Source organism: Macaca fascicularis, chromosome 2 (assembly GCF_037993035.2).
Source record: "Macaca fascicularis isolate 582-1 chromosome 2, T2T-MFA8v1.1".
Classification (NCBI taxonomy): domain Eukaryota; kingdom Metazoa; phylum Chordata; class Mammalia; order Primates; family Cercopithecidae; genus Macaca; species Macaca fascicularis.
Genome location: NC_088376.1, coordinates 37400796 through 37418158, shown reverse-complemented (window position 1 = coordinate 37418158; position 17363 = coordinate 37400796). Strand labels below are relative to the sequence as shown.

Sequence of the window (17363 nt, the reverse complement as noted above, 5' to 3'; positions counted from 1 at the left end):
CTTTCTACTTCCCTTCCAATATCCAGAGTACTCCTCCTAATTTACCAGCTAAATTTATGAGAAGGCAACCAGCAAATATTATTAAACTTTCCCCCCAAATTACCAATATCAATGAGTGGTGGGACTGCAGGTAATTTTTATTTTCTTCTTTTCTTTCTTCTCCCCTAATTTTCAACATGGGTAAACATGGTTTTTTTTTTTAAAGGGTTCTCTTAATTTTACTTCAAATCTAACCAAAAGAGGCAAATTCTTTAATCTGGAACTTGTTGTGTAATACTAGCCACACAGTGAAGCCAAAAGCAAGTTTCATGAAACTCAGTGAATGTTAATATGAACATGTAATATGATGAAGGTTAGACAAACAATGTGTGGTACCCTTTTACACTTTCTTAAAGAAGTTATGGGCCGGGCGCGGTGGCTCAAGCCTGTAATCCCAGCACTTTGTGAGGCCGAGACAGGCGGATCACGAGGTCAGGAGATCAAGACCATCCTGGCTAACACAGTGAAACCCCGTCTCTACTAAAAAATACAAAAAAAAAAAAAACTAGCCGGGCGAGGTGGCGGGCGCCTGTAGTCCCAGCTAATGTAGTCCCAGCTGCTCGGGAGGCTGAGGCAGGAGAATGGCGTAAACCTGGGAGGCGGAGCTTGCAGTGAGCTGAGATCCGGCCACTGCACTCCAGCCTGGGCGACATAACGAGACTCTGTCTCAAAAAAAAAACAAAAAAAAGAAGTTATGTATATATTACATGTAACCAAGGTAAAATGATCCTTGAAATAAATGCTAATATTCTTACACATTTTCACAATGAATTTTTCTTCTAAAAGAAAACAGCAAAAGTATAATAAAAAACAATAAAGAAACTAACTTGGTATACAAATTATTTCTTCAACAAATATTTAAGAAACACATTTAATATAAAAGACAACATAAAAATATCAAAAAGAAGAACAAATAAATAGCTTTACCTCTTTATGTGTCACATCCAACTGACCCCTAAGAGTCTTAAGTTCCTGTTCACGGATTTTCAAGCAAGTTTCTAGAGCATGTGTCCGTCCTTCCCATTCAGATTTTTTATGAGCCACCATTATGTCAATCTGTTTCATGAGCTCCTGTAGTTCTGCTTCACACGATGTCAAAAATCCCCTATAAAGAAGAACAGATCATTAAGAAAACAGAAGATATGTTCAAGTGGCTTTTCATCTTTTTCCTGTAAACATATAGCAGATGTAAATCTACCTGAAGTAAATAAATGACATTAATAATGTCAATTAATAAATTACCAGAAGCAAATAATAGGATTTCTGAGCTTTTGCCTTTTATTTATTTATTTATTTATTTATTTGGAAACAGAGTTTCATTCTTGTTGCCCAGGCTGGAGTGCAGTGGCACGATCATGGTTCACTGCAACCTCCACCTCTCAGGTTCAAGCAATTCTCCTGCCTCAGCCTCCCGAGTAGCTGGAATTACAGGCATGCGCCACCATGCCCAGCTAATTTTTGTTTTTAGTAGAAATGGGGTTTGCCATGTAGGCCAGGCTGGTTTTGAACTCCTGACCTCAGGTGATCCGCCCGGCCTCAGCCTCCCAAAGTGCTGGGATTACAGGTGTGAGCCACCGTGCCCAGCCTAAGCTTTTACTTTTAATGCTCATATTAAGATGATTACTTATTTCACAGAATATCTTGTCTTCCCCTCATAGCCAACCTAAAGCCCAAGTTGTTTGGTTAGGCACAAGACTGATGTTTTAAGTCTGGTTTGTGGAGCCAGGCTGCCACAGCTAACAAGCGCCTCTGTAATATATTAGGGAAGCTTTCAGGAAGGATCCAGACAAGCCTATATGTCACATTTTCATCTAGCTAAAGGAAAAAGCCTTGGAAGAAAGTAGACTATCATGCAGGAAAGTGATAATACAATTTTAAGAGCTGCTTCAAGAAATTCATCCTTCAGCCAGATTTATTTCAACCATTTCTGCCCATCTTTTTGTCAGAAACTTATTGTAGTCTACCTTACTATTGTAAACTTACTGATATCCTGGCATTTCAGGAGATGCCAGATGTTGCTGAGAAACAGAACTGGACACGGACATACTAGATTCAAACAGGTTTCCAGAAATGGCAACAGACAGCTATCAGTAAGGCTTAAATACTTTCAAAAACCACCTTTCCTTAGTGTGACAGAACCTTTGTACTTTTGCTTCTTAAGAGTAGAAAATTCAAGATAGGATGTAGGCAAACACCTAGCTTCACACTGCTGTGATGAGGCAAACAACCCAAACAAAGTCCCCCCAAAATACTGTGACCATGACATGGATCAACTTAGCTTTTGCTCAACACTTTTGCTTCTGTACCCAAAGCACAATATGGTCAGAGACATAACTCAGATAAGCTTTTTAAACTGCAGTGAGAAGCTTAAGGTCAAAAGAAAACTTACCACTGGGAGTCCACACACACCACTTAGGGGCCCACCACTACTACCACACACATTGTCCGAGGCACTGGTGATCGGCCTGGCCCCTCCTTCCACCACTAGGTGCCCTGGAAAAAAACCCACCTTGACCACTGCCAGCACCTATGCACATCATCCAGGGACCTTGGAGAGGCCTGCCTCACTCACTACTGCCACCACTGGTGCCTGTGCATGTCATCCAGGGGCCTGGGGACTGATCTGCCCTGCCTGCTACCACCGGTGCCTGTGCATGCCATCTGGGAAGCCTGAGGACAGGCCCATCCCGCCTGCCACTGCCATCACTGACTGGTACGTGATGACCAGTCTGCCTGGTGTCCCTATCCCCAGCAGAGTCTTGCCATAGCCTCCACTAACCACTACAGTCCAAGTCACTGAAGAACTCATAGAAAACAATGATACTGATTATGGCTGGAAAAATCATATAAACTACACTCCTGCACCCACTGAGAATCAAATCCAAAGCACCCTACCTGACCAACATTATAGATACACCTACAGGAAAAAAATTTTCCCTATGAAAGCCAATCCATATAACTGGAAGAAGTGACTATTACACCAGATACACAGAAATCAATATAAGGACACAAGAAAAATGAAAAAGGAAAGAAAAATAACACCTCAAAGGAACACAATAATTCTCTGGTAACAGATCCTAAAGAAAAGGAAATGTATGAAATTCCTAAAAATAATTCAAAACAATGTTATTAAATAAACTCAGTGAGATACAAGAAAACAGATAATAAAAACAAATCAGGAAAACAATGTATGTTCTGAAAAAGAAATTCAACAAAGAGATGGATATCATTAAAAAGAGCCAAACAGAAATCCTGAAACTGAAGAATTCTACAAATGAAATTTAAAAATACAATTGAGTTTCAACAACAGAGTAGAACAAGTAGAAGAATTTCTGAACTTGAAGATGGACCTTTTGAAATAACCCCATCAGACAACAACAACAAAAGAATAAAGTATAAAAAAGAATAAAGAAAGCCTACATGGCATATGGGAGACCATAAAGTAACCAAATATTCAAATTCTTGCAAATCCAGAAAGAGAAAAGATGGGCATAGGAACAAAAAACCAATTTAACAAAATAATAGCTGAAAACTTCCCAATTATTGCAAAAGATATAGATATCCAAATAAAGACAGCTCAAATATCCTCAAATAGATTCAACCTAAAAAGGTCTTCTCTAAGGCACATTATAGTCAAACTGTCAAAAGTCAAAGACACAGAATTCTAAAAACAGCAAGAGAAAAATATCAAATGTTCTGTGAGTTCCTCACATATAAGGATATTGCCATCAGACTAACAGCAGATTTCTCAGCAAAAACCTTACAGGCCAGGAGAGAATGGGGTGATATATTCAAAGTGCTAAGAGAAAAAACAAACAAAAAAAACTGGCATCTAAGAACACTATACCCAACAGAGCCATCCTTCAGAAATGAAGGAAAAATAAAGTTTTTCCCAGACAAGCAAAAAACTGAGATAATTCATCATCACTAGACCAGCTCTACAAAAAATGCATATGGGAGTCCTACATCATGAGGCAAGAGGATGATACCTGCTATCGTGAAAACGCACAAAAAGTGTAAGACTCACTGGTAAAGCAGAAACACAAATGAGAAAGAGAAAGGCATCAAACATTATCACAAAAAAAAAAAAAAAAACAGAGAGAGAGAGACCAAATTATACAGGTAAACAATAAAGGAAGAAGAAAGGAATAAAGGATATACAAGAGCACCAGAAAGCAGTTAACAAAATTACAGGAGTTAAGTCCTTACCCATCTATAACAACCCTGAATGTAAATGGTTTAAATTCCCCAATTAAAAGATACAGAATGGTTGAATAGATAAAAAGCAAGACGCAACTATGTGCTACCTAAAAGAAACTTACTTCATCCGTAAAGACACGCATAAACTGAAAATGAAGAAATGGGAAAAAATATCCTACACAAATGAAAACCAAAAGCATGCAGGAGTACTTATTCCTATATCAGACAAAATAGACTTTAAGTCAAATAAACATAAAAAAGTGACAAAGAAGGTAATTATATAATGAAAAGGGATCAATTCAGCAACAAGATATCACAGGCTATAAATATACATACATCCAACACCAGAGCACACGGACATACAAAGCAAATATTATTAGAGCTAAAGAGTGAGAGACAGACTCCAATACAATAATAATTGGGGACTTCAATACCCCACTTTGAGCACCGGACAAGTGATTTAGACAGAAAATCAACAAACATCCAGTTTGTTCTACACTATAGACCAAACAGACCTAAAGACATTTATAGAACATTTCATCTAACAGCTGCAGAATATACATTCTTTAGCACACAGAACATTCTCCACGATAGATCATAGGTTAGGCCACAAAACGAGTTTCAACAAATTTTTTAAAATCAAAATCATATCAAGTATCTTAAACCATAATGGAAAAAAGCTAAAAATCAAGATTAAGAGAAACTTTGGAAATTGTAAAAATACGTGGAAATTAAACAACATGCTCCTGAATGACCACTGGGTCAGTGAAGAAATTAAAAAAGAAACGCAAAAATGTCTTGAAACAAATGAAAGTGAAAATACAACATACTAAAACCTATGGGATACAGCATAGGCAGTGCTAAGAGAGATGTTTATAGCAATAGATGCCTACATCAAAACAGTACAAGGACAAAAAAAAAAAAAAAAAAAAAAAAAGATCAAAATCACACCAAGCATCTTTTCAGACCACAGTGGAATAAAAATATAATACCAAGAGGAATTCTCAAAACCACAAAAATACATGGAAACTAAATAACTTGCTCCTGAATGACTTTTGGGTAAACAAAGGCAGATATCAAAAAATTCTTCACAGTGTTAAGAGGGAAGTTTACAGCTCTAAACACCTACATTAAGATCTCAAGTCAACAACCTAAAACAATGTAATGTCACATCTAAAGGAACTAGAAAAATAAGAACTAAACCCAAAGCTAGCAGAAAAAAAGTAGTAACTAAAATCAGAGCAGAAATAAATAAAATTGAGACCAAAACAAATGAAATAAACAGTTGATAAGATTGATGAATTGCTAGCTAAATTAACAGAAAAAAAGATCCAAATAAATACAATCAGAAATGACAAAGGTGACATTACAACCAATTCCACAGAAGCACAAAAGATCCTCACAGACTACTATAAACATCTCTAGCACACAGGCTAGAAAATCTAGAGGAAATGGAAAAATTCCTGGAAAACACTACCTCCCAGAATTGAACCAGAAAGAAAGGGAAATCCTCAATAGATTAATGAGTTACAAAATTGAATCAGTAATAAAAAGCCTACCAACCAAAAAAAGCCCCAGACCAGACAGATTCACAGCCAAATTCTACCAGAAATATAAAGAAGAGGTAGTACCAACTCTACTGAAATTATTCCAAAACATTGAGGGGAAGGGATCCCTCTCTAACTCATTCTATGAAACCAACATCACCCCGATACCAAAATCTGGCAAAGATACAACAACAAAAAAAGAAAACTACAGACCAATATCCCTAATAAACACAGATGTAAAAATCCTCAACAAAATACCAACTGAATCCAGCAGCACATCAAAAAGATAATCCATCACAATCAAGTGGGCTTTATTCCTGGGATGCAAGGATGGTTCAACATAGGCAAAAATCAATAAATGTGATTCATCACATAAACAGAATTTAAAACAAAAACAATATGATAATCTCAACAGACGCAGAAAAAACATTCAATAAAATCTAATATCCCTTCATGTTAAAAGCCCTCAACAAACTAGGCATCGAAGGAACTGACCTCAAAATAGTAAGAGCCATCTATGACAAACCCACAGCCAATATCATACTGAATAAGCAAAAGTCAAAAAGCATTCCCCCGAGACCTGGAACATGACAAGGATGTCCTCTCTTGCCACTCCTGCTCAACCTAGTACTTGATGTCCTAGCCAGAGCAACCAGGCAAGAGAAAGAAATAAAAGGCATTCAAATAGGAAAAGAAGAAGGCAAATTATCTATCTTTGCTGATGATATGATTCTTTACCTAGAAAACCCTGAAAATTCTACCAAAATGTTCCTAGACCTGATAAACAAGCTTTGGTAAAGTTTCAGAATGCAAAATCAAGGTACAAAAATCAGTAGCATTTCCATACACCAATAATGTTCAAGCTGAGTACTGAATCAAGAACACAATCCCATTTACAATAGCCACACATAAAAAAAAAAAAAAAAAAAAAAAAAACCTAAGAATACATCTAACCACAGAGGTGAAAGATCTCTACAAAAAGAATTACAAAACACTGCTGAAAGAAATCAAAGATGACATAAACAAATGGAAAAATATTCCATGCTCATGGATTGGAAGAATCTATACAATTAAAATGGCCATCCTGCCCAAAGCAATCTATGGATTCAATGCAATTCCTATCAAATTATTGTCATTCTTCAAAGAACTAGAAAAAAACTATTTTAAAATTTATATGGAACCAAAAAAGAGCCCAAATAGCCAAAGCAATCCTACCCAAAAAGGACAAAGCTAGAGGCACCATATTACCTTACTTTATACTATAATGCTATAGTAACCAAAACAGCATGACACTGGTACAAAAATGGACACACAGACCAATGGAACAAAACAGAGAACCAGAAATAAAGCTACACACCTACAACGAACTGATCTTCAACAAAGTTGACAAAAATAAACAATGCAGAAAGGATACTCTATTCAATAAATGGTGCTGGGAAAACTGGCTAATTGTATGAAGAATGCAACTCAACCCCTACACCTCCTCACCATATGCAAAAATTAATTCAAGATGGATTAAAGATTTAAATGTAAGATCTCAAACTGTAAGAATCCTAGGAGAAAAATCTAGGAAATACTCTTCTGGACACTGGCCACGGCAGAGAATTTATGACTCAAAAAGTTATGTCCTCAAAAGCAAATGCAACAAAAACAAAAATTGACAACTGGGACCTAATTAAAGAGCTTCGGCACAGAAAAACAAACAAACAAACAAACTACCGACAGAGTGAACTGACAACCTATAGAATGAGAGAACATATTTGCAAACTATGCATCCAACAAAGGGCTAATATCCATAAACTACAACGAACTTGAAAAATGTTCAACATCACTAATCATCAGAGAAATGCAAATCAAACCACAATGAGATACCACCTCACACCAGTCAGAATGGCCATTATAAAAAAATCAAAACATAACAGATGTTGGTGAGGCTTTGGAGAAAAGGCAACACTGTTGGTGAGAATGTAAGTTAGTTTAACCCCTGTGGAAAGCGGTTTGGAGATTTCTCAAAGAACTAAAACTAGAATTAGAACTACCAGTTGATTCAGCAATCCCATTACTAGGTATATACTCAAAGGAAAATAAATAATGCTACCAAAAAGACACATGCGCTCACATGTTCATTGCAACACCAATCACAATAGCAGACACGGAACCAACCTATGTTGATGGTGGATTGGATAAAGAAAATGTGGTACATATACACCATGGAATACTACACAGCCATAAAAGAAAAACAAAATGTTATTTGCAGCAATGTGGATGCAGCTGCAGGCTATTATCCTAAGCAAATTAACACAGAAGCAGAGAACCAAATACTGCATGCTTTCATTTACAAGTGGAAGCTAAACATTGACTATACACAGACATAAAGATGGGAATAATAAGCCAGGCACGGTGGCTCACACTTGTAATCCCAGCATTTTGGGAGGCTGAGGCAGGGGGATCACCTGAGGTCAGAAGTTCGAGACCAGCCTGGCCAACACGGCGAAATCTCATCTCTACCAAAAACACAAAAAAAATTAGACACTGGAGACTCCAAAAGAAGGCAACGGCAGAGGGCGGGCAAAGGATGAAAAACTATCCTTTTGCGTACTATGTTCAATAAATGTGATTCGTCACATAAACAGAATTAAAAACAAAAACCATATGATAATCTCAATAGATGCAGAAAAAACATTCAATAAAATCTAATATTATCCCTTCATGTTAAAGCCCTCAACAAACTAGGCATCGAAGGAACCGACCTCAAAATAGTAAGAGCCATCTATGACAAACCCACAGCCAATATCATACTGAATAAGCAATATCTATCTTTGCTGATGATATGATTCTTTACCTAGAAAACCTGAAAATCCTACCAAAATGTTCCTAGACCTGATAAACAAGCTTTGGTAAAGTTTCAGAATGCAAAATCAAGGTACAAAAATCAGTAGCATTTCTACACACCAATAATGTTCAAACTGAGTACTGAATCAAGAACACAATCCCATTTACAATAGCCACACATTAAAAAAAAAAAAAAAAAAAAAAATCTAAGAATACATCTAACCACAGAGGTGAAAGATCTCTACAAAAAGAATTACAAAGATGTAATACATAGGGTGATAGGATACATAGAAGCCCAAGCTTCAGCATCACACAATATATCCATGTAACAAACCAGCACATGCACCCCTGAATCTAAAAAATAAAAACAGTACAAAGACTTCAAATAAAGAACCTAACGATGCACTTCAAGTACCAAAGCAACAACAAACAAAACCCAATTAGTAGAAGGAAAAAAAACAAAGATCAGATCAGAAATAAAAGAGACTAAAAAACAATACAAAGAATCAATGAAACAAAAAGTTGGTTTTTTAAAAAGATAAAATCGATAAACTATTAGCTAGACTAACCAAGAAAAAAGAGAAGACCCAAATAAATAAAATCAGAAAGAGAAAAAGCAACATGACAACTGATACTACAAAAATACAAAGGAACATTAGAGATTATTACAAACAACTATATGCTAACAAATTGGAACACCTAGAGGAAATAAACTCCTGGACACACATAACCTACCAAGACTGAACCAGGAAGACCAATAATGAGTGACATGACTGAACCAGGAATAAAAAGTCTCCCAAGAGAGAAAAGCCCAGGACCTGATGGCATTACTGCTGAATTCTACCAACTTCATAAAGAAGAACATCAATTCTTCTCAAAGTATTCCAAAAAAATTGAAGAAAAGAAAAATTTTCCTAACTTATTCTACAAGGCCACCTTTACTCTGATGACAAAAGCAGACAAGGACACAACAAAAGAAGACAACTACAGGCCAATATCCCTGATGTACACAGATGCAAAAATCCTCAACAAAATACTAGCCAACCAAATCCAACAACGAAACAAAAAGATAATACAGCATGATCAAGTGGGATTTATCCCAGGTATGCAAGAATGATTCAACATACACAGATCAATAAAAGTGATACATCACATCAACAGAATGAAAGACAAAAACCATATCATCATCTCAACAAATACAGGAAAAGCACTCGATAAAATTCAACATCTCTCCCTGATAAAAACTCTCAATCAAGCATAGAAAGAACATACCTCAACATAATAAAGGCCATATATGACAAACCCCCAGCTATCATTATACTGGATGGGGAAAAGCTGAAAGCCATTCCTCTAAGAACTTGAACACAACAAGGATGCCCACTTCCACCACTCCCATTCAACACATAACTGAAAGTCCTAGTCAGAGCAATCAGGCAAGAAAAACAAATACAGGCACCCAAATTGGAAAGGAGGAAGTCAAATTGTTACTCTTTGTGTACAACATAATCTGACATACAGAAAAACCTAAAGACTCCACCAAAAAAGTCTTAGAACTGATAAAGAAATTCAGTAAAGTTGCAGAATACAAAATCAACATACAAAAATCAGTATTGTTTCAATACACCAATAACGAACTAGCTGAAAGGGAAATCAAAACAGCAATCCCATTTACAAAAGCTACAAGAAAAAAAATAATACCTAGGATTAAATTTAACCAAGGACATAAAAGACCTCTACAAAGAAAACTATGAAACACTGATGAAAGAAATTGAAGAGGATACAAACAAATGAAAAGACATCCATGCCCATGGATCAGAAGAATTAATATATTCAAATGATTATATCCAAAGCTATCTACAGATTCAATGCAATCTCTATCAAATACCTATGACATGCTTCACAGTAATAGAAAAAATAATCCTAAAATTCACACTGAACCATAAAAGGCCCTGAATAGCCAAAGGAATCCTGATCAAAAGGAACAAAACTGGAGGTATCACACTACCTGCCTGACTTCAAAATATACTACCAAGCTATAATAACCAAAACAGCATGGTATTGGTATAAAGGCAGACACATACACCAATGGAACAAAATAAACAACCTAGAAATAAATCCACGTGCTTACAGCCAACTGATTTCCAACAAAGGTGCCAATAACATACAATGGGAAAAGGATGCCCTATTCAATAAATGGTGCTGGAAAAAATGGATATTCACATGCAGAAAAATGAAACTAGACTCCTATCTCTCACCATATTAAAAAAAAATCAACTCAAAATGGACTAAAGACTTACATGTAAGACCCAAAACTATAAAACTACTAGAAGAAAACAAACAGACTGGGTACGGTGGCTGATGCCTGTGATCCCAACTACTCAGTAGGCTGAGGCAGGAGGATCACTTGAGGCCAGGAGTTCAAGACCAGCTTGAGCAACACAGTGAGGTACCATCTCTTAAAAAAAAAAAAAAAAAAAAAAAAAAAACTGTTCTTAAATTAGCCAGATGACATGTCTATGGTCCCAGATACTTGGGACACTGAAGCAGGAGGATCACCTGAACCTAGGAGTTTGAGGCTACAGTGAGCTACAACTGTGCTGCTGTACTCCATCCTGGGCAACAGAATGAGAGGCCCGTCTCTACAAAAAAAAAAAAAAAAAAGAAAAAGAAAATATAGAGGAAATGCTTCAGGACATTGGTCAAGGCAAAGATTTTATGGCTTAGACTTCAAAAGCACAGGCAGCAAAAACAAAAACTGACAATTGGGACTTAGTTAAACTAAGAAGTTTTTGTATAGCAAAGGAAACAATCAACAGAGCCAAAGACAACTTGTAGAATGGGAGAAAATATTTGCAAACCATTTATTCAGCAAGGGATTAAACATCCAGAATATACAAGAAAAACAACTCAACAGCAAAAAAACAGAAAACCCTATTAAAATGTGGGCAAAGGACTTGAATAGACATTTCTCAAAAGAAGACACACACATGGCCAAAAGGTATATGAAAAAATGCTTGAGACCACTAAATCACCAGGGAAATGCAAGTGAAAACCACAATATCATCTCACCCCAGTTAGAATGATTATCAAAAAGACAAAAAATAACAAATGCTGGGGAGGATATGGACAAAAGGGAACTCTTACATGCTGTTGGTGAGAATGTAAAATTAGTACAGCCATTATGGAAAACTAAATAGAGTTTTCTAAAAAACTAAAAATAGAACTACCATATTGTATATAGCATCCTTAACATAAGTAACTCCATTTTAGAAAGAGACTGCATCTCACATTTCAAAAGACATCATGCCCACAGGGACCTAATCAATAAAGACTGCACCCAATCACATAATGACATAAACAGGCAAAATATTTCACTATCAGTTCTCACCAGAAGACTCTGTGGCCACAAAAAAAGCAAGACTTTGCCAGCTCAAAACAGCTGTCTTGATAAGACCCTGTCTTGCTGTCATCTGTGATCAGCACCTGGCATCTGTCGCCAAAGGCTCTTCCTTGCAAGATGTTGACAACCGTCCAGATCAGGCCAGAATACGTTCTTTGTTCAGTTGCTCTCTTTGGACTAGTTCTTTAGCACCCCCCCTTTTTTTTTCTGTCCTTTTCTCCTGTTAATTGTTACTCTGTTTGATGTGGAATGTTTACGCTGTAACATTTACATATATTAATTAAATACGCTATTATGTGTGGTTTGCAATATTGACTGACTTGTGGAGAGGCTTGAGCCTGTATGCCCATGGCTCTGACTATCAAGTGAACTGGTAGTATTAGGGGGAATTGCCTCCTTGGGAACTCCATGTAGACTGTGGTTTTTATGACTGAAATAGCATCACTAAAAGTTTGCTCTTGTAGAAAGACACAAACATGTATGGACCTGGCTATGTCTGACTTTGTACCACTCATAACACATATGATCCAGAAAGCACACTATTGGGTAATCTATCCAAATGAAAGGAAATCAATATGTGAAAGGGATACTTGTACCCCCATGTTTACTGCAGCATTATTCACAATAACCAAGATATGGAAATGACTTAAGTGTCCAACAGCAGATTAATGAACAAAGAAAATGTCAGATATATATCCATCATGGAGTACTATTCAGTCACAAAACAGAATGAAGCCCTGTCATTTGCAGCAACATGGATAAAACTGGAGGTCATTAAGTGAAATAATAGGCACAGAAAGACAAATATCTCATGTTCTCATTCATGTGTGGGGTCTAAAAAAGTTCACCTCACAGACGTAGAGAGTAGAACGATGGTTACCAGAGGCTGGGAAGGGGTTGGGGGTGAAGAATGTTTGGTTAATGGGTACAAACCATACAGTTAGGTAGAAGAGTAAGCTATAGCATTAAATAGCACAGTAAGGTGACTAGTAAGTAACTAGTATGTGACTAGTTAAGTAACTAGCACAGTAGGGTGACTAGCACAGTAAGGTCCCTTAAACTTTAAAAATTTACTATATATTTCAAAGTAGCTAGAAGAATTGAAATGTTCCCAACACAAAAAATGATAAATGCTTGAGCTGATGGGTATATTAAATTCCCTTATTTGATCATTACGCATTATATGTATGTATCAAGGTATCACGTGGACCCTATAAATATGTATAATTATTATGTATTAACCAAACAATTAATTTTTATAAAAGCAAACTTACCCACCATGCCCTCGATTTTGCATTCTTTCTAACAAAGCCTCCATCACCAAATCCCCTTTGTTCTGGAAACTGACAAAGAAAAAATATCAGTCATGAGAAAATTCATTTCTTCAGTTCTAACATTCTAACTTACAACTTAAGAATGTGAATGAAAGCATACATAACAAGGAAAAAATGCAGCACTTCTTAGGATGACTGTAGAAGCAGTCAAAGAACATCACTTCAGGAAAACTAGGAACAAACATATTTCAGATTAAAACAGAGTAACTTAAAAATATCTGAATTGCTGTTGATACTCTCTCCGTGTAACTATTAAATACCTCATTGTTCTTTGTCTAGTTCCTAATGTCAGGTGGGCGGGGGTGGAGTTGGGATCTCTCTAGCAGAGGGATAGTACACAAACCCCCTTACAAAATGAGAAAGAAATTGGGTTCACACATGTCAGAGGGAAAGCATAGCTTTTTTTTAAATAAAGAGATAGTATAAAAAATGTGAAGTGCACCGAGATTAAACTCTTTAGTCTACCATGGGAAAGCCTACTCACCCCTGAAGACAGGCATAGAGGTTCCTGCATGCAACATCCTCTCTTCACCGAAAGGCAGCCACAGGGCCCTCCTGCCTCTGCACTTGATTTGCTCCCAGTGCTTAACAGGTTCTTTCATAGGAGTTACACCACACTGGAAGTGAGTTTTTTACACACTATTTTTCCTTACTAGACTATTCATCCCTCCAGGGCAGAAACCCAATTTTATTCATCTCTGCAGCTTCAGAGCTCAATGTAGCATTTCAACATGGTACGTGGCAGATTCTTTTGGCTGAACTTAACTCCCCTCTGTCTTTTACCTACCCTCTCCCGCATGCAAACTGGTCATAGCTAGGGGACTACATGAAGAGTCTAGCAGAGAAAGAGGGAAAGGGAGATAGAAGACTGCCATATAAATGGCAAGATACAGTCAGGTGCAGTGGCTCATGCCTGCAATCCTAGAACTTGGGAGGCTGAGGCGGGCGGATCACTTGAGGTCAGCAGTTTGAGACCAGCCTGGCCAAAATGGTAAAACCCCAACTCTACCAAAAAAAAAAAAAAATTAGCCAGGCATGGTGGTGTGCACCTGTAGTTCCAGCTATCAGGAGGCTGAGGCAGGACAATTGCTTGAAGCCAGGAGGCGGAGGTTGCAGTGATCCGAGATCATGCCATTGCACTACAGCCTGGGCGACAGAGAGAGATTCCATCTCAACTAAATAAATAAATAAATAAATAAATAAAATAAAGGGTAATATATACCATGAAGAAAGGTGACAGTGAGAAAGGAAAGAAGACCCTTAAACTCAGAAGTGTTGATTAATATGTGCTGTATGCTTCTCGTCTTTTATAATAAATCTTCAAAATGTTCAATGTCAAACCACTTTTCATTCCAAAACGCTTTTTCCTTAAACCTTTAGACAATAACCAAAGATTGTGGTGTAGACATTCTGCCCCTGGGCTAATCCTCATCTAAAAATTATACTGCTGTAAGAAGTAGATTATTTTACTCAACACATAATTCAGTGTTGTACTAACAACTAGATATATAGTGATGAACGATATGGCCCTTTTCAAGGTATTAATAGTCTAGTATGGGACAGAAAAAAATGAGACAAAAAGGCTTTCCCAGTGTGATACAGTGAGAGGCATGCCCAGGGTGTTCCAGAGACACAGAGGAGAATAAGAAGACTGGAAAATACAACCACTGCATCTTATTTGCATCTATTTCTAAAGATACTAACAAACTGAGTATTAAACTATTCGTGCACAAACATGACAGGGAGGATTTTTTTTCTAGTTGGTTTATCCTACATATTACACCAAAATTGCAAAAATAAAAACCTAAAGAAAAAGGTTCCCATGTTTTACTCCACTTTCAAATCACAATACAGTCAAATTACAATACAACCAAGATTCCATGTTTTGGTCCACTCTAGGAGAACTGAGAGGCAGTACATGGTCCATACCGCACTAGATGGAGACCCAGGATACAGTCCTACTCTGCAACTAAATAGCTTTATATTCTTGGACTTGTTTTAACATCTGTAAAATGAGGGGCACGAACAATATTTTCTAAGGTTTCTTCCAGCTTTTTCATGGGTTCTAATAGCCAATTAAGTGTCCACTGTAAGTAGCAAGCTCCTGACAACCATACATGGACACTTATTAACATGTAGGAAAGTGCTATTCTTATTGACAGTGCTATCACAGTTACTCAAAATTATCGTTAGTAAAATTATACTTATTTAGGTCATGTTATTCTCAAACAGTATGCTTAGTAATATACACGAATATATTTTCTATATGACTATTATTTAATAATATATTTATAATAGAAGTTACTGAATGTTCAATAGCTGTCTTGTACACATTGTCTAAATCAATCTTCACAACACTCATAAAAGACAGATACTAGCCAGGCGCGGTGGCTCAAGCCTGTAATCCCAGCACTTTGGGAGGCCGAGACGGGTGGATCATGAGGTCAGGAGATCAAGACCATCCTGGCTAACACGGTGAAACCCCGTCTCTACTAAAAAATACAAAAAACTAGCCGGGCAAGGTGGCGGGCGCCTGTAGTCTCAGCTACGCCGGAGGCTGAGGCAGGAGAATGGCATAAAACCCGAGAGGCAGAGCTTGCAATGAGCTGAGATCCGGCCACTGCACTCCAGCCTGGGCGACAGAGCGAGACTCCGTCTCAAAAAAAAAAAGACAGATACTATTACTTTGAGAAAACTGAGGCTGAGAGAGTTAAATAACTTGACTATGATAAACTACAAATTATAGTCCTGGATTCAATCTAGACAGTGTGACTATCGAGTCACAATCAACGTGCAACCTTTATGTATTTAACAGTATTCTATATCTTAAAATATATCAGCGTATCTTTTGGCTTAATAGTGTCTTTGCAATAAAAAAAGAAATTAAACTGAAGTATGACATCACTACTATAGCCACCAGGTGGCAGCAGCACAATAATGAAATAGTCACATAACAAATATTGCTATTTTAGAAATCAAAATGGTCTAAGAGAGATTCCTGTTAAAAAAAAAAAAAAAAAAAGAGAGAGAGAAGTGGACCAGTAATATCCTCTGTGATAAATAAAGTAAACTTACTAATGTGCAATGTGTTTCTGTAATTCCTTCACCATCTGCCTTAGTGCCAAACACCATGAATCCTCAGGATCAGGCAAATAGTAAGGGCTGATTTTATCTGGATGTTTGTCATCTGAGTTGCTCATAGTTATATCACGGATTCTTTTCCTAACCAACCTGACCCTCATTCAACTCTATGCACTATGTCACTTTGATTTCTTCTTTGCATGTGCCATATAATTACATAAAATTAGATATTCTTTGTAAAATTTTAAATACAAATTAAAACAATGTTTGATAATCTGCTACTCCTTGCCACTAACATGCAAAGCTAATGTGATTAAATGGAAAATGTATACCTCTACCATTGGTACAATCTTATTCATTTCTGCAGTTAGAACAAAACATCAACAAACAAAACTTATTAATTATAACTCTCCTTTGGAATGAAGGCTGTTTTAAATCAATGAAACCTGGAATTGGATAGTGAAAGGAAATATAAGCTTTTACATCAAGTTTGGGGAGCAAAGAAAACACACTTTAAATTTAAGGGAAAAAGAATACAAATAGAATGTCTTATAGGCAAATCTCTGAAATTCATTAACATCGACTTTATGAGCTAGAAAGCACTTCAGGCCTCTAATTTAACCTTATTTTACAGATCAGGAAAAATATCAGAGTATATGCCCAAGACCAAATTATTCACAAAATGGGACACAGGAAGAAAATAAAAACTCCAGACAGAATTATGAATAAATGTGTACATACTAAGAGAAGGGATATGCCTAACCTTCAAGTCTAAAGGAGGATAACAATGCTCTCTGTCCCTTTCCCTGCTTAGTGTCGTTTTAATTACAAAGCTCTATGGTTGTGTCAAATATACCATGGCCGATAAACTATGGCTGTTCCCAATGAACAATCAGTATTACTAAGCATTTTCCAGAAAGGGTCCTAATT

General features: G+C 36.8%; 1 protein-coding gene across 50 annotated transcripts in view; it reads right to left on the bottom strand.

The window, feature by feature from the left end:
- The window catches only part of CEP63 (centrosomal protein 63), a 124668-nt gene that overhangs the window by 101261 nt on the left and 6044 nt on the right, over positions 1-17363 (bottom strand). For 32 of the 50 annotated variants that reach the window (XR_012430715.1, XR_012430716.1, XR_012430714.1 and 29 more), the window contains 2 exons: positions 13293-13361; positions 967-1144 (listed from right to left, as the gene is read on the bottom strand). Coding sequence is in view for 45 of the 50 variants with exons in the window: in XM_074031066.1 (XP_073887167.1) it covers positions 967-1144; positions 13293-13361 (247 nt within the window). In the remaining 5 variants the exon portion in view is untranslated. Of the gene's footprint in view, positions 1-966; positions 1145-13292; positions 13362-13452; positions 13524-17363 lie in introns of all 50 variants that reach the window. The other 18 variants (XM_074031079.1, XM_045386943.2, XM_074031075.1 and 15 more) reach the window with 4 other exon arrangements.